At 44.2% G+C, this 23,715-nt stretch overlaps 2 protein-coding genes, 1 long non-coding RNA gene and 1 pseudogene across 6 annotated transcripts; 2 read left to right on the forward strand and 2 right to left on the reverse strand.

Moving 5' to 3' along the window:
• Positions 1–1,305: 1,305 nt before the first annotated feature.
• On the reverse strand, positions 1,306–3,618 carry LOC125547787 (protein DETOXIFICATION 33-like). 2 transcript variants are annotated; one of them, XM_048711560.2, is made up of 7 exons: positions 3,368–3,618; positions 2,724–3,268; positions 2,549–2,635; positions 2,162–2,457; positions 1,957–2,075; positions 1,781–1,867; positions 1,306–1,613 (listed from the first exon to the last, which is right to left on the reverse strand). In XM_048711560.2, the coding sequence occupies exons 1-7, from the start codon at positions 3,563–3,565 to the stop codon at positions 1,440–1,442; spliced, it is 1,506 nt and encodes a 501-aa protein (XP_048567517.2). In that variant the 5' UTR covers positions 3,566–3,618; the 3' UTR covers positions 1,306–1,439. The 2 variants fall into 2 exon arrangements, with proteins under 2 accessions (XP_048567517.2, XP_048567518.2); XM_048711561.2 differs by having other exon boundaries at positions 2,724–3,273.
• Positions 3,619–8,000: 4,382 nt separating this feature from the next.
• Positions 8,001–14,018, forward strand: LOC125542533 (putative disease resistance protein RGA1). Its single transcript, XM_048705602.2, is given in 5 exon segments — positions 8,001–10,435; positions 11,035–12,679; positions 12,682–13,157; positions 13,294–13,397; positions 13,702–14,018. Coding segments are annotated over 4 exon segments (3,264 nt in total). The 5' UTR covers positions 8,001–9,310; the 3' UTR covers positions 13,312–13,397; positions 13,702–14,018.
• Positions 14,019–16,331: 2,313 nt separating this feature from the next.
• Positions 16,332–20,069, forward strand: LOC125542443 (protein FAR1-RELATED SEQUENCE 5-like; annotated as a pseudogene). The gene is made up of 6 exons (XR_015618010.1): positions 16,332–16,677; positions 17,318–17,407; positions 17,484–17,558; positions 17,632–18,378; positions 18,416–19,747; positions 19,825–20,069. The product of XR_015618010.1 is annotated as a protein FAR1-RELATED SEQUENCE 5-like (transcript).
• Positions 20,070–20,869: 800 nt separating this feature from the next.
• Positions 20,870–22,360, reverse strand: LOC125547713 (uncharacterized). Of its 2 annotated transcripts, none has more exons than XR_015599521.1 (3): positions 22,184–22,360; positions 21,955–22,098; positions 20,870–21,306 (listed from the first exon to the last, which is right to left on the reverse strand). It is a non-coding gene; the product is annotated as an uncharacterized LOC125547713 (long non-coding RNA). The 2 variants fall into 2 exon arrangements; XR_015599520.1 differs by having other exon boundaries at positions 20,870–21,311.
• Positions 22,361–23,715: the final 1,355 nt, after the last annotated feature.

Here is a 23,715-nt window from a genome sequence, read left to right on the forward strand (position 1 = left end):
TGTTGAACTATTTGATTTTCCATGATGAACTATGTGATAAAAATATTTATGTTGAGAATTCAACGCCGAGCCACGACGAACTATGCCGAATATGGGCCAATTCTTGCCCATATGGGGCCTTTATTCGCCAAAAGTGGGCCGAAAACTGGGCCAATATAGACGCCTGGGGCGACCTGGGGGCGACGGCTGAATGTCCAACCGCCCCCAGCGCCGATTGTACCGCCGGCTCGCCCCCAGACGGCGATTTTTATGCCTCATGAGGGGGCCAACGGCTGAAGATGCTCTTAAAGGCCCAATACCTTCCCAGTAGAGAGAAGCAGAGGGCGCGAGGGCCGGAGCACGCTGCCAAGAGATCAGGCACGAGTGCCGCCAAGGCAAGGCCACCAAGCCGGAGCACCGCGATATCTGCGCGGGACAATGCCTCAACACGAGGGAGCATGCCCTGTCGCTGCCAGCCGTCAGCGGCATTTGCCCGGCGAGGTGTGCCGGCAGAGTCGAGGGGAGGAGGGGGTGGCGGCGGCAGTTGCTTGAGGTTCCTGCCCGAGCCACCTCCCTAAGAGACGGCGCGGTTTCATGTGTGCCTCAGGGCATGTACAATGGTTATATCTTAGCTTTATTATTGCTGAGTTGGAGGAGAGAGAAATGAAAAAAGAGTTTTGCCTTATCTTAATCAAGAGATGATCTCTTAGCACAGTTTGTCTCACCATAAATTCAGGAACAGAGATAAGACTAAGATATAACCCATTGTACGTCATGTTTTATTGCCATATCTTAATTGCATGGTGGGTGTAAGATAAGACTGTTTTATCAACCATTGTACATGTCCTCAGTGACTGCCAGTGTGTGCCCTCATTGTCTCTGCAATCCTCCATTTCTTTGAGTCACGTGAGAAGTGCGAAGAAGCTCTTTTTGAGAAATCGTTTAACTTGTCTTTCATTTTTCCTTTTAGCCGATTTTTCCAGATTAGTTGGTAGTGTGACACTGCTGGAAGAAACTGATCGAGTAGTACTCTCATATTTCACCAAAGGAAAACCCATGCAGGGCTTTAGGCCGTGTTGCATGCATGTGACTTGTGATGCATGGGGGGCATGAGGCGTCGCTGGAAGATCTGCATCCGTCCCTTCCTAGACAGCAACATGTTCTGCAGCTGGCCTTTACCGCAGCAGGTGTGCCCATAAAGGCCCGTACAACGCAACAAACTCCATAAATTCAGTGCAGCAGCTCCCACCAAATTTTACCAGCCGATCAAACTTGATGCCTTCCTCTGTACGTTGGTTCCTCATTGAAACCGTACCCCCACCCGCCTGCCTTCGGACAAGAAAAGAGAAATAATAGTAGTGTGACAGTGATGAAACGAGCCACCTACTCTTTCCTTGCTACTGGAGTATTTGACAACTTTGATCAGTGATCAGTGCAAACACGGGAAAACAGATGAACTTCTATACTACTACCTGTTCATTACACTCTAACTCTATATTTCTCTCGCGTGTCTGCATACAAACTTCATCATTTACAGTGTCCATTTGCTCATCTTCTCTACATGCCGCTGTGGCCAACGGCTGGTCCTCATTCTTCCCTCCGACCTCCTTCATCCTCGCCGCTGCCAACAGGGCCTGCAATACGTAGCACACGATTCTTGTTGTTTCAGTAACAGGTCATACTAGCAAGTTACATGGGTACATTTAATTCTGCATTTTTTATGCCAAGTTACTATACTACTATGTGGTGTGTAATTATATTAGGTGACTAAGGTTGACAACTGAGGATGAGCAAGATGTACCTGTTTCTCCCACTCTGTTCTCGTAATAATGACAAGAACTATAGCCATCTGTAGCAAGGTGCCTGTTAGCATGCCCGTCCATACCCCCTGCATCCATCATCAGATGAGCAACACATAATTTCTTCAACTTGATCACGGCGATCCGAACGAAACTATTTTCTGACTGAGTAGCTTACCAGTGCGCCAAGTTTGAGCTTGAATCCAAGAAGGACACCAACCGGAATGCCTACCAAGTAGTAGCAACCGATGTTCACGAATGCCACCTGCAACTGCCACCCTGCCCCTACAGCCACACCTGCAAATTCACAAACCGTCGAGATGAAGTTGATAACCATGTTAAATTGTTGATTAAAGCCATAGACCTTCTGGGTGTTCTACTACCTGAGAGCACTGGCCCAATGCTGCTGAAGAAGACGGTGACGGCGAGCAGGTACCCCAACCTCGCCGCTCCGTCGACCACCTCCTCGTCGTCGCTGAAGAGCCTCGGCAAACCTCTTCTCCAGATGAAGAAGACGGCCATGAAGGCGGCCCCAATGAGCGCGGATGTCATGGCCGCCATGGCCACGGAGAACTTGGCCTCCTTGGGTCTGCTCGCTCCGAGCTCGTTGGACACCCTGACGCTGACTGCTTCGCTGAAGCCCAGCGCCACCATCATGGTCCAGAACTCGTAGTTGATGCTGTCAAATTAATTCTCCATGTTAATATGGTGCTTGTAATTAGAGAATATGTAGAGTGGCGTACAAAAAGTAAACAAGAAGGAACACTCACCAGACTGACATGATATCAAGCTGGAGCTGGCCATTCTTGAGCAGACCCACAAGAATGAGCAATGCGGCGTAGTACCAAAACTCCAAGCTTTTTTCCCAAATTAAGTTACAAAACCTATGAAAACTCAAGTAAAAGTATGGATCTGCTCAACTGGAAAATTAAATTTTATACCAACCAGATCATGGCGGCAGACACGAGGGAGATCTTGACGAAGGCGGCGAGGTTCCTGAACGCGAGAACGGAGAACCCCTTCCACGCGTCGGGGAACCGGCCGCTGACCAGGTAGGCGAACTGCGCGGCGTCGATGAGCCAGTAGGAGACGTTCCCGGCGACGGCCGCGCCGCGGAGGCCGTACCCGAGCCGGTTGACGGCGACGTAGGTGAGCGCGACGTGGACGGCGAGCGCGGCGCCGGTGATGGCCGTCAGGGCCCACACCCTGCTCTGGGTCTGGAAGAACTTCTGCAGCGGGAAGTTGGCGGCGTGCGCGAGCAGCCGCGGGATCGCCCACCGCGCGTACGGCCCGGCGGCCTCCGCCACGGCGGCCGGCTGGCGGAGGAGGGAGCCCAGAATCGGCGTGGCGAAGGCGTACGCCGGCGTGAGCGCCACCGCGGCGGCGCCGCAGACGATCCACGACTGCTGCACGTACACGCCCAGAAGGTCCAGCTGCCCGGCGCCCACCGCCTGCCCGCACAGCGTGTCCAGCGCGCAGCCCATGCCGAACTGCGCTGCCGCACCGCACGCACGATTGATTATTAGTAAGATTTCTCGCACAGAGATTGATTGGATCTCTTGGCCTGCGGTGTGCCGCGATCTACCTACCAGGACTCCGTAGGCGAAGCCCTCCAGGATGCTCTCCACGACGGTGACCGCGGCGAGCTCCACGACGCCGATGTGCCCCACGAAGCTGGCCGTGACGAAGCCGATGGAGAACTGGAACACCTCGGTGAGGACCGCCGGGAAGGCCAGACGCCATAGCAGCTTCGACTCCTCCCAGCTCTTCGTCGCCAGCGCCCTCATCACTACCAACCACTCTCTCTCCGAGAGGGGAACAGAAGATGACGTGTTAATATCACAAGCTCAGTACCAAGGGCATAGTCAACGCTGACTCGTAAATTTACACCCCCATCCGTCCGCGGAAGAGGCCACTCCACATACAATTCGAAGATGATTTCAACTAACCGGACAAAATTCATGCAAATCGGTTGATTTTCATATAAACTAAAGCACATTCATTACAATTCGGACACATTTTAATTAAACCCGGCTCTAAACCTAATCTAAATGATCGCCATCATCCGTCCGGGTGTGAGCACCACAAAATGAAGCTTCAACTCCGCCTTCACATTCTCCAGCTCCGCCTCGGCAGTCTCCAGCTCTGCCTCCGCAGCCTCCATCTCCGCATCCATGAGCCTCGGGAAGTGAAGCTTACCGCCTTCACGTTGCCGCCAAGCGGCTAATCGGCCGACGATGTTAAGCCCACCAAGTTTGGCTTCAACGGGAGGAGAGGAGCGGTTGCCTTCTTGGGACCCGAGCGCAGGCGACCTCCCATGCTCTACTCTTCCTTGTCGCCGGCGGTGCTTGCGAACGTGCCGACTTCGTGGTCGTGACAGCGGGGCGCGATCGAGGCGGAGTTGGCGATGTCCTCATCCTCATCGCTCTTGCCAAACACCTCATCCGCCACCTCGCCCATCTCCTTGTAGCGGCCTGTAAATCTAACTGATACTAGATGTACCGCCAACAGTCGCAACGGATTTCGTGGGCAGTGCGGTAGGAGTCGACCAGCGCCTCCTGCTCGGCCACGTCCATGTCCGACACTATGGTTGTGTCGGAGGTGAGTTGCGCCTCCGCGCGCTGGTGCTCGTCGAGGACGCCAAGGTTGTAGGCCCGATCGGCCTGCGCCTGCCAAAACTTGGCCTCCCGCTCCTCTCGCGGCATATCCGTGTAGTGGGCACAGGCCTTGCCCATGGTGATGCCGACATGCACCGACAAGTATGGTGGCGCCAGCTTGTCCTCGGCCGCGTCCTCCGTTGGGACGTGCGCAGCGCCGGCCACCGTCTGCCTGCCGGCTGCAATGGCGGTGATCTCCTTTTTTTGCTGGGATGAGAGGCTGCCCCAGACGGCTTTGGAACTCTAGGAGGCCATGGTGTGCGTGGTGCAGAGAGGAGGAAGAAAGCGAAGGATGATGCATGCGGGGGATGGCAAGGCAACCCACAACGTGAAAATGATGAGCGGCAGAGGGATGGACGGGTGGCGCCTGCTAGCCGTTCTTCGTCAACTGCACGTGTGTTTAATGTAGGTAGGCGGACGGACGGGCTGTTATTTGAACACGGGGCAGCCACATGCACTCGGAAGCGGCGAGGGCGACACCCTCACCGGCAGGCCGTTTCAATGTCAAAGCGCGATGAGAGGGCACGTCGCTCTAAGCCGGCATGAATACAGCACTGGTACTCTGGAGCGGCGCTAACCGGCTTCGGGCGGAAAAGCATGCGGGTGCGGGACGGCTTTTTGGTGGGCAGGGTAGTCAGGAGTGAACGTGGCAGCGTGTTTGCCTTCGATTTGCGGGAAAAAGCACATCCAAACCGCCCTGCAGGGTGATACAAACCTGCGTTGGATGACAAAATATGTCCGGACCGAGCGGTCCAGACGGTTGCGGGTAGTTTCAGGATTCGCATTGAAGATGCCCTAAGCTAGTTCATAAGTACTCCCTCTGGCTGAAATTATTTGTCGCTCAAACGGATGTACTAGATATATCCATTTGAGCGACAAGTAATTTCGGATGAACAAAGTATGTTATAAATGTGTTTATCAATATTTGGATGATTGTTTTGAACAAGTAGAAGGTGGAAAATAAATACTGTTTATGTGAAGAAACACTTCACCTATCGAATTTAAATAGTGTTTGTGTATTTAAGAAAACTTCACGAATTTCACTGTTAACTTTTTACAAAATTTAAATGAATTTGAAAAATGTTTGCAGAATTGAAAAATGTTGACGGATTTGAGAAAAAGTTAGTGGATTTGAAAAAAGTTCACAAAATGTGGAAAAAGAATAAAAAAATTTAAAAAATTCACAAAATTGAAAAATGTATATGAATTTGATGAAATTTCATGAATCTCAAAAAAGTTTTAAAATTTCAAAAAGGTTCATAATTGTTTTTAAGAAGATCATGAATTTGAGAAAAGTAAACAAAACTGAGAAATATACACGAATTTGAGGAAAGTTGATGAATTGGAAATTTTATAAAAGTTCATGCATTTTTAAACATAAAAATGGAAAATGGAAGAAGGGAAAAGAAAAATAAATAGAGAAAAAATAAAATGAAAAGGAAAACAAGAAACAGAACAAAAACCGAGTGAAAACACCAAGCAACACAAAACCAAGAAAAAAAACAACCGGAAGAGAATGGCACACTAGATGGACCAGCCCATTTAATTCCAACGATCGGCTGCTGTGGGCGCCATGTAGGAAAGGTCAGTACATGATGCCATAAGCGACGAATAGGAATTCGCAACGCTCGGAGGAAGCTACAGTTGATTTTTTTTTCTCAGTTTTTTTTACCTTCCTTTTATCTTTTTAGTTTTTTTTCTCGTGTACAGAATGCATCGGGGTACAGGTTGTACTGCACACGAAGTGCAAGTTGCTTGGAATACTTCATTTTCTATCCAGTGAATCAGTGCACCTTTTGTGGTGTGCATCATCACCCCACCAAAACTGTGACATCACATCTTAGATACCTCTGCAAATTTTTATACAAGTTTTAAAAACGGAGATTGCATAGGTTGGTATTGTTTGTGCTACGGACTTTTATGAAAACTTCCTTGCCTGCTGAAGATAGGCATCTTTCTTTTCAACTATTTAACCTCTGGATTAAATGGTCCACAGAATATCAACATCACTTTTTATCGAATCCAAGAAGATTGCCACGTCTTGACTTTCTTCCCTACCCAATCCACTCTGGACAGTTTCTTTTTACAGATAGGGAAGCCAAGGTAAGAAAATCAAGGCACTCACTTTGAAGTTCAGCTTGCGAGCTACGTTGAGTTGCTCGTCATATAAGCTTGTAAAAGTCAATCGTAGAACATACAACAGAATCATGACTGAACGCAATGATGTGTGCATCTCAAGGAATGGATCATCTGGTAAGAAAGATCCCCAAATAGATAGATTAATCACTTGGGGTCGGATTTAACCGTAGCATATAGTCCGTATGGCCCTACAGATTAATCGGCCGTGTCGATCCATGATTATGATTATATATATGCTGCCGCCGGTCCAACCAGATCAGAGTCAGTCGTCCATCCGTTTTCAGACTTCTTATCATGACCAAGTCGACTAAGAAAAAATAAGACACTTAATCAAGTTGACACGTAACAGTATGACATCAATTAATCTTTTTTTTTTGCGAGGGATCAATTAATTGTTAGTTAACCACACGGTATATGTGGTGAGCAACTTCTGAATGAAAATTATGCGATGATGGTATATATTCTTTTTTCTTTTTTCTTTTTGCAAGGTAACTTGCATGTCCTTCACATTCGTCTATATCTATATAAACAACGCAACGTCCTTTACCATTTCCACAAGCTGCCATAGAACAAGCCGGCAACAAAGATCAACCCACCCTGCATCTCCAACCGATTGAAGGTAATTGCAGCTCGTTCTATCTCTATGCACTCTTTCTCCCAAATATCAATATCTGATATCTGATCGTCAAGCCTTTTTGTGGTTACTTATATTCTTTTTTGACAAGAGATCAATTCCCTGTTTTTTTTTCTTTGCGGAAACCATCGTGGCATTAAGTTAAAATTTGCGGGCATGTTTTTCTTTTTTTTGTCAACCTGAAACATGTTGTCTGTGTTCTTGAACATATCGTCCGCAAATCTAAAATTCTGCAGGCATAGTTTATTTTCTTGTCAATATCTTTGCAGAAAGAAAAGAACTTATAATACAGTATGTTTCTACCTGTGTTCTTGATTGTATTATCTAGTTTTGGAATCGAAGGAGCTTCTTCTTCTTCCTCTTCTTTCCCCTTTCTCCTACCTCCCGTAGCGCGCTCGTCAGTACAACGCTGGCCCTGCTCCTCTTTCGCTTGGTACCTCCGCGCGCAGCGTCCTATGGCCGTACTCCGCAGCACCTGCCCGCCACCGCCTGGCCGCCCCCTGCAACCCCACTCCGCCGCCACCCACGCAACGCCAGCCCGCCGCGGATGTTGCCGGTGTGCTTCTGCACTGCGTCCTCGCCGGACAGCCTCCCGTCCGAGCCCAAGCTAGCCGGCGCGACGGGTCTCCGTTGGGCGGGCACGGCGCGGGTAGGTGCGGCAGGAACACCGGACTGATCCAAGGGTTCGCGTTGCATATCCGCGGCGCGATGCAGCCACGCAGCGCGCCGCCCCGCGGCCACAGCGAGGCGCCTTCAGGATTCTGAATCCTTCACGACGCAAGCCAGGTTCTAGATCTGCACCTTTGACTTCGTTACACCTCACTGTATATGCATTCAAAATTGATTAAAAAAAAGGAACTTTTTATACCACTGTCTCTCAACAATATATGTTCAGATCCCTCAATTTTTTTAATATATGTTCTGATTTATCTGTGCACAAGGTCGTTCATGAATGTTACATACAGGTATATAGCTTTAACCTCCGTATCCGTATTGCGTTTTCTTCTTGGAAATTACCACCTTCGGAGCTTTTGTTGTATTTGGCTGCTGAACCTTTCTACACACACAAGCATCTACTGACTTGGTGTCTATATATAAAAAAGCTTTATATAGAAAGCTAACTGTAATTGTTATTACTTTTTTGTGAATTAAGTTTCCTAGTGGATCCCAGGATTATAATGTTCCCTTTTATCGGGTTAAAATGTTGCCATTTTCAACACGTCACTAAGCATTGTGTAAGTATGTGAAAGCTTAATGTGCGGCTGCGCTGTATTTGGTGTTCTTTCTTTCAAAACAGAGATTTTTGGTGTTTCTGAAAATTAATCTCAACCTAAGGCCATTCAAATCGGACCTCCTTTTCGAATCTTTTTAACACCGATACGTTTTCAGATATTTCAACACCATCTTGCGTCGAATCATATTAGCTAGCAGCATGGCCTGTAAGACTTGCATATAAATGATTGGTCATGTTTTAAATTTGTAAATTAGATTTATTGGCTCGAAGGCTCGCGTTGAGCAACACACAACTTCCAAATTGTCTCCATCCGTAATATAAACAATGCTACTCCCTCTGGCGCTTCCACACAAGTTACAGTAAGAGCAAGACCAGAGGAGACTTTACCAATCCATCTCTGATCTGTTCCGTTGATTGAAGTTAATTTCGCTAACTTTTTGTAGTTTGTTCCGTGTGCCGAGATCACTCCCTCCTACTCCCTCCATCTCCATCTCGTAATATAAGATGTTATTACAACCAATATATGAGTACATTGGTTGTTATAACATCTTATATTATAGGACAGAGGGAGTAGTATATACCATGCAGAGAATTTATGGGCTTTCTACTCTTTATTTTTCTCTCCTAGTAATGTTGTGCTTGAGTGTAATTCTAGCTCTTTGTCGTTAAAAAATGTCTTCGTGTTCTTTTCTCGGAAATGGGGAACCCTTTGCTTTTGTATATGGCATGCATGTTTGAATTAGCCAGGGATTCAGAAGATAACTGGAATCAGACTACATTTCAGATACATTATTGGTGAACGAACTTATTATCCTTTTTCTCTAATTACTAAATGAGATAATGACATGTCGTTCAGTTTCAAGCATTCATGGGATTGTGTGGTGATCATTATGATAATGAAAGAGTAATTTTCTTTATATGTTCCGTTCTGGCAGCAAAAACAACATCCTTCCTGCTGATGGCAGGAGTTTTGGATGCTTTGGCATCTTACGTCAGCAACATGCTCACTGAGATGGCAATAGAAGAAGTGGCCATGCTGATTGGGGTCTCTAGCGGGATTGATGACCTAAGCGTCAAGCTCAGGGACCTAAAAAATGTTCTTGCGGATGCCGATAAGAGGAATATCACAGACGAGAGTGTGCGGGAGTGGGTGGAGGAACTGAAGCGCGCCATGTATCACGCCACTGACATCCTCGACCTGTGCCAGCTCAGAGTCATGGAGCAAGGTCCATCCAAGGACATGGGGTGCCTTAATCCACTCTTCTGCATGCGAAACCCCCTCCATGCCCATGAGATCGGGAGCCGCATCAAGGCGCTCAACCAAAAGCTAGATGAAATCTCCAAGAGGGGCGGTAGTTTCAATTTTATCAAGCTGGAAGCCTACCAAAACCAAAAGACAACCAACCCTCCTGCTGTCAACCGCAAGACAAATCCATTGCTGGAGCGATCGAGTGTGGTCGGGGAGAAGATTGAAGATGATACAAGGGCACTTGTTCATATGCTCCTGATGGAGTCAGGGGACAAGAGTGATAGCATCATGGTGTTTGCCATAGTTGGTGTTGGTGGAATTGGTAAGACTACCCTCAGCAAGAAGGTCTTTAATGATGAGGCCATCCAAGACAAGTTCACCACAAAGATATGGTTGAGTGTCACACAAGAGTTCAGCGAGGTTGAGCTGTTGCAGACGGCCATCACTTCCGCCAATGGGAACTTGCCAGGGCCAGGTGGTTGGTCTCAAGACAAAGCTTTGCTTGTGCCGGCTCTTGCGAATGCTATCAGAGACAAGAAGATATTTCTTGTGTTGGATGACATGTGGGGCATCAATGAATGGACCAACTTGCTCAAGGCTCCCTTTAGCCACAGCGCTCCTGGTAGCCGAGTCCTCATCACATCAAGACATGAAGCCATTGCTCGAGGCATGAAAGCTGTGCATCCTTACCACCATGTTGACAAATTAGAGCCTGAAGATGCTTGGTCATTGCTCAAGAAGCAGGTGAGTGTATGGCTACTAGCAACCTCTGCTCTGTCTCAAGTAAATAATCAATAGTATATTCATTTATTAGCACAGGTCATAGCCATATTTTCCAGCAGTCTTTGTGCTTCAGTACCTTAAGTGCATCCGCCGTTTATTGTGTCTCTATGTATATATGTTCATTGTTGTTTGATGAATGATGCTGCTAAGATTCGATTAGTATGTTTACCACGGCAAACTTGTTGCACTTTCAATGCATGTAAACCTTATTGTTCTTGTTAGCTCCACAACTAGCTAACTAGACTTCCCTAATTAATTATTCTAGAATTAATTACGCACATTACTTGCTGTTCAAGCGGCATGTTCACGGATTATTATTTTTGTTGAGAGTAACTAGCTCTGTTAGATAATCATTTTGATGTTTCATAACTGTAAGACAAGCAGAGAAAAGGGCACATCTGAGATGTCCCCGTGAGTGGAGCACCCAATCAGTTATTAATCAACGGATAGTTCCATGTTTTTGTTTGGTAACTTATGAGTACATCAGCTAGTCTAGTAGCCACTCCAGTGTGTTTGTGTGTGTGTTTCTTGTTAACTCTACATGCTTAAACTGCTTGCAGGTACTCACAACAGAGAAAACTGAACCTGCAGTTGATATGCTTAAGGATATAGGGTTGCAAATCATAGAAAAATGTGACGGGTTACCGCTTGCCATAAAAGTGATGGGAGGACTCCTATGCCAGAAGGACAAAGAACGACGTGATTGGGAAAAGGTTTTGCATGATTCTATATGGTCAGTAAGTCGTATGCCAGAAGAGCTAAACCATGCAATATATCTTAGGTACGAGGACTTGTCTCCATGTTTAAAACAATGTTTTCTGCATTTCTCCCTTAAGCCTAAAAGGATAAGTTTTACCCACGTACAGTTTGTGGGAATGTGGATTGGTGAAGGATTTGTTCATGGGGACTCTGATAAATTGGAAGAATTAGGAAATGAGTACCATAAGGAGCTAATATTGAGGAACCTTATAGAGCCGGATCCGTTATATTCCAGTCAAACTATTTGCCACATGCATGATGTTGTCCGATCATTTGCTCAATTTTTGACTAGAGATGAAGCACTAGTAGGTCATAGTGGAGAAATTCTTAATAGCAAACTTAGTCTGCCAAAGTTTCTTAGGTTTTCTGTAGAAACCAAAGGCGGGCAATCTGATGAATTTGAGTGGAGATGTTTACAAGAGCAAAAATCGCTAAGATCGATAACAATAATTGGGAATTTCAAGATTCAGTCTGGTGATTCGCTGATGAGCTTTTCAAGTCTTCGAACTCTACATATAGAGTCTGCAAATTTTGCTGCATTGACTGAATCTCTATATCAGCTCAAACACTTGAGGTATCTAACACTACAAAACTGCAATGATATAAACAGCCTGCCAGAGGACATTCACAAGATAAAATTCCTACAACACCTTGGTCTGGAAGGTTGTAGGAGTCTGGTGAAACTTCCTGACAGCATTGTCAAGTTAGAGGAACTGAGATTTCTTGACCTTGACGACACATGTGTAAATAGCATGCCTAGGGGTTTCTGTGCCTTGACAAATCTGAGGGAACTGTATGGGTTCCCAGCCTACGTGGATGGTGATTGGTGTAGTTTGGAAGAGTTGGGACCTCTTTCTCACCTCGTTCATCTTGGATTAAAGGGTTTGGAGAATGTAGCTGTTACCTCGTCTGCCTTGAAGGCCATGCTTGTTGCAAAAGTACATCTTACCTTAATGAAATTACACTGCACCAATACACTTGACAACAATAGAAGAGTACCCTCTGAGAAGGAACAAGGAATAATTGAGGAGGTGTTTGATGAACTCTATCCTCCGTCTTGCATCGAAAATATTAACATCCAAGGATATTTCGGTCACCAGCTCCCAAGATGGATGATGTCAACAGCAACATCGCCTCTCAAGAGCTTGAGGTTTCTAACAATGCATGAACTGGTTTGTTGCACCCAACTCCCTGATGGCTTGTGTCTGCTTCCATGTCTTGAGCTCCTAGCAGTTGACCGAGCGCCAGCTATCAAGCGTGTTGGGCCTGAATTTGTGCAGTCCCCGGATCACCGTCATCATCCTTCATCCCAGATGACAACTTCTTTTCCAAGACTGCATCAGATGAAACTAAATGCATTGGTGCAATGGGAGGACTGGGTGTGGGAGGAGGAAGTGCAAGCTATGCCCCTCTTGGATGAGCTTAGTATCGTAAGATGCAATTTGAGGTGTATCCCCCCGGCCTTGCATCCCATGCAAGGGCTTTGAAAAAAGTATATATGAGCAACATCGAGCGCCTCGACTCTGTTGAAAACTTTGGTTCCGTCACTGAGCTCAGGCTGTCTCACATGCCCGAGATGACTAGGATCACTAATCTTCCCAAATTGCAAAATCTTGAGATCAGCTTCTGCTCAAAGATCGAGTTACTTGAGCAGATGCCTGCACTCAGAAGACTTGCGCTGAATCTAGGGTACAGTGAGAAACAACTACCGTTATACCTACAGGCTGTGAAGCCAAGTCATTTTTTGTTGAACTGCAGCCGAAAGGTACTCACCTCCATGGCTTTGGGAAAATCTGGCTCGGAGTGGTTCAAGTTCAGCCACATCCAGCATGTTGAGGTTTATGCAAACGATGGAGGCAATGAGAAAAAATGGCACCTACTGTACACAAGAGAGCCCTACAAGATCGATACAAATGTTGTGCAGGTGATAGTTCTGTCACTCTTTCCAAACATAATAGCTACTCCTTTTGGTAATTCCATGCATCTGCATTTCATCAGTATATATATGCTAGAGCCTGAATGAACATATTTCATGTTGCTTTTTCTCTCTTAAATTGCAGGATTACTCAGATGAATAATAGGACGTACCATAAGGAGAGGAAGGACTATGGAAGGAAGAATGCAACATCATCCAAGGTTATATGTGATAGAAGCAGAAGGAAATGTATGTCTTCTGCTGCTACTAGTACTTCTACTACTAGCCTTATTTCATACCCTTAAGTATTTCATAGGAGCACTGCTACATTTGCCGTGAATAGTGGTACTTCTTTTTCATCAAATTGAATTGAATTGACATCTGGATCTGTTGTTAAGGTACAAAATGTTATATATGTCATTACAAGCTTTTCAACTGAAAAGGAGATTTGGTAACTGTCATTATATGTGTTATAATTCAGAACACATATTCAGGCATGAAACTAAACTTCCTATGAAGGGGGTTTATAACTGTTTTGATCAAATGCATGCAGGTGAATCGACGGCAGCCTCCCCCTCTTCCTGAAGCCAGGAGCTGGCGGCGCATACATATCAAGTGGGCGCATCCATGGAAACGACGATACAGTATGAAAGCGAGATGGAGAAAATGATACTGAACTTTATTTTTTGCGAGAAGGTGTAGGCCATGTATTAAAATTATCCAACCCTTGCAAGGCCATCCTTAGAAAACAGAGTACTGTACATTTGTTCCATATATGAGCCCCTGGTCTGTTCCTTTATTCTTATTGCCTGGTTGGACAGACTCAGTTTGATGAGCAGGTGAGGAAGATAATAGTATACATATTACATATATGGTGGCTTTTACTGTTCTGAAATGGAACTTGATAGGCCAAGCAGCTGTATACAGTTTGTGAGCGTAGTGTCATACATATTCAGAGAGGGTGACTGAAGATCAGATGGCACGATGGTCTCTGGAGACAATGGAATTCTTCGCGTAGCGGGGCGTGTCGCCATATCCCAACTTGCTCTCTGGATTCTGGAAGGAAATCAAATGAAGTTGGTCTCTGGATTATTATTTGGAAGGAAACAGGAAACTAGTAATTCAGGTTAGTTGGTGGTTCTGAAACTGCAACTGAATACGCTGTGCTCTGCTTCAGTTCAGTTCAGCAAGATGTTGTTAGTCGACCCGTGTGGATCGAATTGTCATACCTATCCGAGCCAATCTGAGGCGAGTCTGTCACTTACGGATCTGTTTGGAGCAGCCATTTCTTCCGTTTCCGCTCACTCAAAATCTCCTCCGCAACTGATACGTTGTCGTTACCTCAAAAAAAAAAAAACTGATATGTTGCCGAAACTTTCCTGTCGGTTTTGGGAAGCTTCCGGGCTGGTCTTCTTCTTCTTGTTTGCTATTGTTTTTACTGTATTTTTTCTTATCGGTTTTATTTTTAAGTTCTTTCTTATTTTTCTTCTTCTCTTTTTTCCTCAAAAAAACATAGTTTCAAAAATTGTTCCTATTTTTAAAAAGTGTTCATACTTTTAAAATTATTTGTGTTTTTCAGAAAATGTTTGGAATTTCAAATTTTGTTTACAATTTCAGGAAATGTTCACGAATTTCAAGAAGTGTTCAAATTTTTCAAAAATTGTTTGGGATGCTGAAATTTGTTCATGATTTTCGAAAACTAGTTGACCATATATTACAAAAAGTTCATTGTATATAAATATATTGTTCACTGCATATTAAATAATTTGACAGTGTGTATTTTGTAAAAATATTCACCTTATTTTTTTTAAAAAAAATCAGTGTGTAATTGAAAAAATTTCACCGTATATTAAAAAAATCATTGTATACAAATAAAATTTTCACTGCATATTAAATAATTTGACAGTGTGTATTTTGTAAAAATGTTCACCTTATTTAAAAAAATCAGCGTGTAATTTAAATTTTTCATTGTATATTAAAAAAAGTTCATTGTATATAAATAAAATGCTCACCATATGCATGTTAAATAATTGTTTACTGTGTAATTTAGAAAGAAAATCACCTTATTTAAAAAAATGTTCAGTGTGTAATTGGAATTTTTACACCGTATAAGGTAAAAAAAGTTGATTGTATACAAATAAAATGTTCATCATATATTAAATAATTGTTCAACATGATTTTTAAAACTGTTTACCTTATTTTAAAAATATTCAGTGTAATTTTAAAATTGATCAGCGTATATTTGCAAAAATCATTGTATATAAATAAAATGTTCATCGTATATAAATAATTGTTCAGTCTGTATTTTTGTAAAAAATGTTCACCATATTTGAAAAAGTGTCCTTTTTAAAATATTCAAGTTTTAAAAATTGTTCACAAAATGGATTTTGCAAATATTTTTCTCAAATTAAACAAAATATTCATCTTTTTGCAAATTAAAAAGTAAATTGGCAGGGAAAAGTGAAATGAGAAAAATGAAACCAAAAAAGACGTGCGCCATCTGGCTTGGCTAGGCCCATCTAGGGTGAGAGTAGCGAGTGGACCACCGGAGACTCGGGCGACGCACGCGCATCAACAGTGCCCTTCTCCCCCATATCCGTGAGTCATGAGTGCTCATATTTGCAAAATCACTACTTGAGGGTATCCCTTGCAAAGGTTAGCACAAACTATTCTGGTTGCAAGAAGTGACGTAATGCATGTGCGCCAAGCTTAGCCTCCCACGGGGTTGAAGCACAATTGTTATCTCCACGTGGAGCACACTACATGTTGTTGACGGATGAAAAAGAGAAGCAACACTTAAAAAGAAACAAAAACATGAAAAAATGAAGAAAATTCTGAGAAAATCAGGAAAAAAAGATCCAAAAGCCCCCTGCCCCCCCCCCCCCCCCCCCCCCCCAAAAAAAAAAATCTGCCCGGGCATGCTCTCGACATGGGACATGTGTCGAGGGAGTTCTTCCTAGTTATGCACATTAGTGCTCTCTTAGAAAACCCACCAGAGCACCACTCAAAAAGGGGAGCAACTAATGAGCAGGTACCCCTTTGGGGGAGAATGTATCTGGTGAAACGAGCGAACTGGTGCGCCGAGTGCACCAGCGACATATGGGCCATTGGATGCAAAAGACAGGGACAGGATCGGTTAGAAGATGGGCCTGCTGGTACATTTTCAAAACAGTCCTTGCAGCATAGGTAAATCAAGCAAATTGACCTCCGCCCGCACTCAAGGTCGTCTCCCTCCCCTTCCATCTCCTGTACCAGCACAGCCGCCGCCGCGAGCTAGGGTTATGGCCCAGCGAGCTCAAGAACCAATCTCCCTCCCTTGAGACAAATTTGTGCGAGTTGCCTCCCTCTCTCCCTCCCCCCTCTCTCTCTGACATCAAGCGCTCAAGCGTGAGCGCCCCAAATCACACGGTCCGTCGGCGGCTCGCCGCGATTGTGGCTACCTAGCGACGCGGCGCTGCAGCTCCGGGGATATCAACGCCACGGTTGATCAGGAGCCAGACATCGTCTTTTTATTGCTAAAGGATCCACGGTATGAGCACCAAATGTTGTTCTTCTGTTATGCACATGCTGTCTATTTTTTCAATCCTCAAGCTTCACCGATCTGTTTGAATCTAGTGGCATTTGGGAAACTGAATATTATGAGCACTAAATTGATGTCTGACGTGTAGTTATAGTGGGGAAAAAATGCCACTAATTAAACCCGACAGTGGAAAAATAGATGAAGGGACCCGTTCTGGTTTGTGTATAATTTTCATGTACGCTTGCTAATTTTATAAAAAGGTTTGTGGATGAAGAGACTTGATATGTGATCAAACTATTACCTAGGAGCCTTCATACATGGCAAGATTGTATTAATTACTAGTTGCTCATGTGATGTTCTAGACATGTATTTCACGAAATCGACGAGGGGATCTGTTCTGAAGCGACTAAAGATGTTCTTGGTATCCATTTAAATTTTTTCATGTTAAATGGAAAGGCCTTAAAAATGTTTGATTGAACCTTCTCTGGCATTACTACTTAAAAGTGCTCCCCAATTTGTCTTTCCGCAATCACATTGTTGCTTTTCTCTGACTTAAAATATTGATAAGTGCTGTTTTCTTGTAGGTTACTCCAGTTCTGTACTTTTGGACATGTATGTGATGTTTTGTCATTTTTTTGCATGAAAACAGGTAACCATGGAGTCAATGGCAAGTGCTGCTCTAAGTATTGGGTCAACTACGGCAGTGGGAGTTGAAGATGATGCCAGCAGCTCTGCCGTGGTAATTAACGTGTTGCATTGGTTATGTATGGCACACTATTTTGTGACTTGATTGATTTTTTACCTCAAATTGGTAGGGCATGATCCGGTTGGTGGGAAATGATGAAAATACCTACAACACGCCAAAAAGAACTACCAGTCTTCCGTTTTGTGTAAGTGTTTTTTTCACGTCGATTGCACGAGCTTTAGTTCATGAACTAAACCGCTATTATATTGCATTTTAAGGGGGTCAACATATGAGCCTGAGTGTGATGATAACTTAAAGCCCGTAATTGGCATGAAGTTTGACACCTGGGAAGAGGGCATGGCACTATACAAAATGTATGCTCATGAGGTTGGGTTCTCGGTCCGCACATGGACAACACACAAAGATGATCAGGGTGTACCAGTGTGGAAGAGGTTTGTTTGTGCAAGGGAAGGTTGGCGAAAGGTGGCCACAGATGAGGAAAGGATAAAGCCTAAACGGAACTTCAAGTTAAGCAGGTGTGGTTGTGAGGCTATGATCGGATTCAAGAGGCAAGATGACGGCAAATACGAGGTTGCCCGATTTGTCCAATCGCACACGCACCAACTTATTTCGCCAAGTAAGAGACATCTCATTAAGTCAAAGAGAGAAGTAAGTAGTGAGTTGAGGACAAAATTACTTACATGTCATAAGGCATTGGTTGGCACATCTGCAGCATATCGCTTGCTTAGTGTAGAGAAGGGGGGCCAAGCAAATGTAGGTTGCACAAAGCGTGATTTACAAAACTGCCACCGTGATTTTAAAAGAGCAATTAAGGGAGCAGATGGACAGATAATAGTAGATATCATGAAGAATAAGCAAGCTGCCAATCCAGCCTTCTACTTTGATTAGCAACTCGATGAGAATGATAAACTTACAAATATTTTCTGGGCCGATAGTATATGCAGAAAAAACTACTCATTGTTTGGTGAAGTGGTGTCTTTCGACTCCACATACCGCTTTAATAGGTATGACTTGGTGTGACTCCACATACCGCTTTAATAGGTATGACTTGGTGTTTGCCCCTTTCACCGGAGTTAACAACCACAAATCTTGTGTTACATTTGGTGCTGCTTTTTTATGGAATGAGAAGCAAGAATCTTATATATGGTTGTTCAAGACTTTCTTGAAAGCAATGTGTGGGGTTGCACCTAAGCTAATCATTACCGATGAAGATCAAAGCATGAGAATAGGGATAGAACATGTTTTCCTGAACACTATACATAGACTTTGCATGTGGCACATCCTCATGAAGCTTACGGAAAAAGTTGGTGCGACCCTAAAAAATAGTCCAGATTTCCATGAACAGTTTATGTCATGTGTTTGGGGATCAGAGACACCAAACGAGTTCGAGTCAAAATGGTGTTCAATAATTAATGATTTCGGGCTAGATGATAATACATGGTTGCAGGAGAAGTATGAGTTACGACGATCATGGATTCCGGCATATTTTACTGATTTCCACCTTGGCGGAATCTTGCGTACCACATCAAGATCTGAGAGTGAGAATGCATTCTTCAGACACTTTACTAACCGGAACCTTGCCTTGATTGAATTTTGGGTCAGATTTGAAACAGCTTTAGAGGAACAACGGCAAAAAGAATTACAAGAAGATAATGTCAGCCTTCATACACTGCCTATACTCAAGACTTGTTGGAGTATCGAGAGTCATGGTAGAGAAGTGTATACTCATGAGGTTTTTGCTGAATTTCAGAGTCAGGTGCTAGCAGCGAGGGATTATTGTCATGTCAAAACAATCACGCAGATTGGTGAGCTCCGCACCATCAGCATTAGCAGCAACAGTGGCAAGGTTAGACAAGTTAGTTTCAACACTAGCACTAAGGAAACACACTATTCTTGTAGGATGTTTGAATCCTTGGGTATCATTTGCCGTCACATCATTGTTGTCCTAAAGAATGAGGGCTGTAATGAAATTCCTAGTCAATATGTGCTACATAGGTGGACTAAAATGGCTGCGCGACACCTTGCCTATGATGCCAACGGCCATGAGCTACAAGGGTCATCTACATGTCTTCCACCTGTCATAAAGAAGTTGTACGCGGAAACATGTTCAAATTTCAGCCTGGCACTTCATGTCGCAAAACATAGTGAGGAGAAGATGAGATATCTTCACAAGGCTATTGGTGATGCCTACACACAATTGGGGCAGGAGGGAACAGTTAGTGAGCAAAGTAAAGTTCAAGAATTTGAATCCTTCGTTGGAACATCATTCCCAACTGTGATCAACATTCACCCACCAGATGTAGCAAAAACAAAAGGGAGTGGTAAGAGATTGAAAAGGGGCTCGGAGCAGACCGTGACCCAAAAGAAAAAGAGGTAAAGTGACGAACCATGAAAATTTTGTTCATGCCCTTTCTGAAGTTGTACTAACATGGTTTTGTTACTCTTTACAGGGCCAAAGAGCATCACAAAAATAAGTAGTTGTGGTGGTCTCACTGATGCGATGTTGGAATAATTATTTTTAGTCATTTTGTGTAGACTTGGTATAGTGGAAATCAATCCATTCAAGTCTGTGCTTCTCTGTCATTTATGCACTTTGATTGTTCCAGTGCAAAATGGCCGTATGTAAGAAGTGAATTTGCCATGCCAAATATATGCAACAAGTTATGTAATTCTATTATGGTACCCGTTACCATGATCTGTGTATAAGTGTACAATTTATGTTTGGTGATGCGATGCAAAAATGGAGATGCAATTTGCAAAAGTTGACCGAGATTACCTGTTTTGGCATGGAACGCCTACTTTTTGCCATAATTATACAAGATATGGTCGATAATACCATGTCTTATTTTCAGGAATATTTCTGGATGGCGGTTCTACAACAATGAATTGATCAAAACTCTGACACCAGCCCTAAAGTTTGAGAAATCTCAAAATGTGCAATGCAGTAGAATATGTAACATTCTAGATGTATAAAAAGTTGTACTGCTTTCCAAGTAGCAGCATTAATCCGTTGTAGATTGTACATGAAGGCATGTCTCATCTTCATTTATATATTTATTTGACCGAGCTTTTGTTTTAATTAAATTGTGCATAGCACCTGATAAAATTGGTAGATGTGCGTTTGTAGTAGCTTATGTAACTGTTGCGTGATTGCTCATTGCTGACTTTGGCAAAACAATCCAAAATTTCCATGTAATATTTTCTTTGTACAATAAGAAAGCTGAAGCAACTTTATAAATAATTGTTTATGTTGAGTTGTTTCGTAAGTGAACCAAAGAGATTTTATTTTGCAACATTTTTTACGGAATTCGAGTGATTTTGAGCTTCCTGTGGTGATTCTGGAGAAGCCTGCCTAGGATCAGATTAGTTCATCTCTAAAAGCTACAAGGTGTATTTTCTGGAAGTATACCATCATCTAGTCTAATTATATAATTTTGCTGACCATCTTGGGAATTACTTTTCATCACGTCTTTCATGCAAGAACAATAGCTATCAAGAGATCTCTGAACACATTTTCTTTAGATTCTTCCATGCATCACAAGCATTCACATAAATTGTATGACAACCACACATTTAAGTACAAAAAGCTTGCCATATTTTTTCTAACAAATGTACATTCTCGCTGATTACATGGTGCCAAAGAAAACAAAGCCTGGATAACCAGATCGGGACTAGCACAAGAGGTGAAATTATCAGTTTCATCATCTGTCATCTTGGGAGACATGAAGATGACTCCTATGAAGATTACCCAGCCATAATTCATCAGCATGGGCTGATTCTTTGACCTCCTAGTTCATGCCTCCAGCTAATCGGTTTGAAGCCTGGTGAAGATGCGAAGGAAGGCGATGCTTGCATTTTTTCCATGCTTATCAAAGGCAAAAATATTGTTGGAGCGGGCAAGATGGCCCTGAATCTGAATAGTAGCGAATAGTCTGCTCTGGAACAACCATAAAACCATGATATAGAAAATAACGATGGATTATCCTCTATAAAGGGTTTGCTACATATAAAACACGGATTCCAAAGTATCAGATTTTTAGAATATAAAGGACAGTTCACTACTAGAGAAAAAGTGATGCAACATTGGGGATACATATTTGTTTTGGCTCGGCGGTAGTCAGCTAAAGAAGTTTTTGTTAAGTACTGAACGTGCAATGTTGATCAGTCCTTTTAGAACAACCATCAGTCAGTCGTACAATACAAGAAACAAAATGGCAGCTACTACTTATAGCTAGTGACCAATTATAGGAACATTCAATCTATGAGGTTTTGCAGATATATTATAAGGAACACCGACATTCTGCAAGCCATGGGTTACTAACCTGCATGAAAATAGGGAGTACATCCCTTGTAATTGACATGAAAATTGTACAAATATACTGCTCATATGTTAATTTGGTACCCACAACACACTATTCCAATTCTGAATCAACGAAAATATGCCTTTTCAGTCAACTAGAACAACATTGCTCATGCTTATCTCTCTGCCACTGGTTTAAGCAGAATGGGGGGAAGGCGTGGACGAAATTGTAATAGCAAAAATAACCTTAACAAATGGATAAAGGAAGAAGCAAACATACCAAGATCCTTCAGCTGCTGCAGATGGTTAGTGCTGCTGACGGCGGTGGCGGTGGTAGGTTGAGTCGCCGATGCGCTCACAACGAGCGACCACTGCCAAAGGCGAAATCGGGGCACTCTTCAGATGTTCCGGTGGTAGGCTGTTGCTAGAAATTTCAAAAACGCAGATATTTGAGTGAGACGTCGCTCGATTGGTACAGGATTGAGAGAGATTGAGTGAAATTTACTAACCCAAAATCGCCTGGCAGCTGGCGCATTGGTACAGAAGAGGGAGAGAGCGGCGATTGGATTCAGTGAAGATCTTGAGGGAGGGAGATTGGTTCTTGAGCTCGCTGGGCCGTAACTCTAGCTCGCGGCGGCGGCTGTGCTGGTACAGGAGATGGAAGGAGAGGGAGACGACCTTGAGTGCAGGCGAAGGTCAATTTACTTGATTTACCTATGCTGCAAGGACTGTTTTGAAAATGTACCAGCAGGCCCATCTTCTAACCGATCTGGTCCCTATCTTTTGCATCCAATGGCCCATATGTCGCTGGTGCACTCGGCGCACCAGTTCGCTTGTTTCACTAGATACATTCTCCCCTTTGGGGGGCTTACACAGCGGAAAGCACAAGGGGCACTCCAGACACCACATGGTGAATCCCACATCACCACATGGTGTGCCCCAGCGTCGTCATGTGTTGGGCGTGTTGGGTTTCGTAGTAATTTCAAAAAATTTCCTACGCACACGCAAGATCATGTGATGCATAGCAACGAGGGGAAGAGTGTTGTCTACGTACCCAACGCAGACCGACTGCGGAAGCGATGACACGACGTAGAGGAAGTAGTCGTACGTCTTCACGATCCAACCGATCAAGCACCGAAACTACGGCACCTCCGAGTTTGAGCACACGTTCAGCTCGATGACGATCCCCGGACTCCGATCCAGCAAAGTGTCGGGGAAGAGTTCCGTCAGCACGACGGCGTGGTGACGATCTTGATGTACTACAGCAGCAGGGCTTCGCCTAAACTCCGCTACAGTATTATCGAGGTATATGGTGGCAGGGGGCACCGCACACGGCTAAGGAATAGATCACGTGGATCAACTTGTGTGTCTAGAGGTGTCCCCTGCCTCCGTATATAAAGGAGTAGAGGGGGGAGGCTGGCCGGCCAAGGAGGGAGGCACAGGAGGAGTCCTACTCCTTCCGGGAGTAGGACTCCCCTCCAATCCTATTCCAACTAGGATTCCCCAAAGGGGGAAAGAGGGAGAGGGGGGCCGACCACCTTCTCCTAGTCCTATTGTCCTAATAGGACTAGGGGAGGGGGAAGTGGCGCAGCCACCTTGGTCTGCCCCTTTCTCCTTTCCACTAAGGCCCATGAAGGCCCATATGGCTCCCGGGGGGGTTCCGGCAACCTCCCGGTAACCCGGTAAAATCCCGATTTCACCCGGAACACTTCCGATGTCCAAACATAGGCTTCCAATATATCAATCTTTACGTCTCGACCATTTCGAGACTCCTCGTCATGTCCCTGATCACATCCGGGACTCAAAACAACCTTCGGTACATCAAAATGCATAAACTCATAATATAACTGTCATCGTAACCTTAAGCGTGCGGACCCTACGGGTTCGAGAACAATGTAGACATGACCGAGACATGTCTCCAGTCAATAACCAATAGCGGGACCTGGATGCCCATATTGGCTCCTACATATTCTACGAAGATCTTTATCGGTCAGACCGCATAACAACATACGTTGTTCCCTTTGTCATCGGTATATTACTT

Source organism: Triticum urartu, chromosome 3A (genome assembly GCF_056163025.1).
Source record: "Triticum urartu cultivar PI428250 chromosome 3A, HENAU_Tu73, whole genome shotgun sequence".
Taxonomy (NCBI): Eukaryota; Viridiplantae; Streptophyta; class Magnoliopsida; order Poales; family Poaceae; genus Triticum; species Triticum urartu.

Bases quoted from the DNA above. Each gene is read 5' to 3' on its own strand.
- LOC125547787 (XM_048711560.2), bottom strand. From the start codon at position 3,565: ATGAGGGCGCTGGCGACGAAGAGCTGGGAGGAGTCGAAGCTGCTATGG. The intron at 2,636-2,723 runs GTTGGTATAAAA...TTGGGAAAAAAG, and splicing joins GTGTCTGCCGCCATGATCTG to CTTGGAGTTTTGGTACTACG. The intron at 2,458-2,548 runs GTGAGTGTTCCT...TTAATTTGACAG, and splicing joins CTTGATATCATGTCAGTCTG to CATCAACTACGAGTTCTGGA.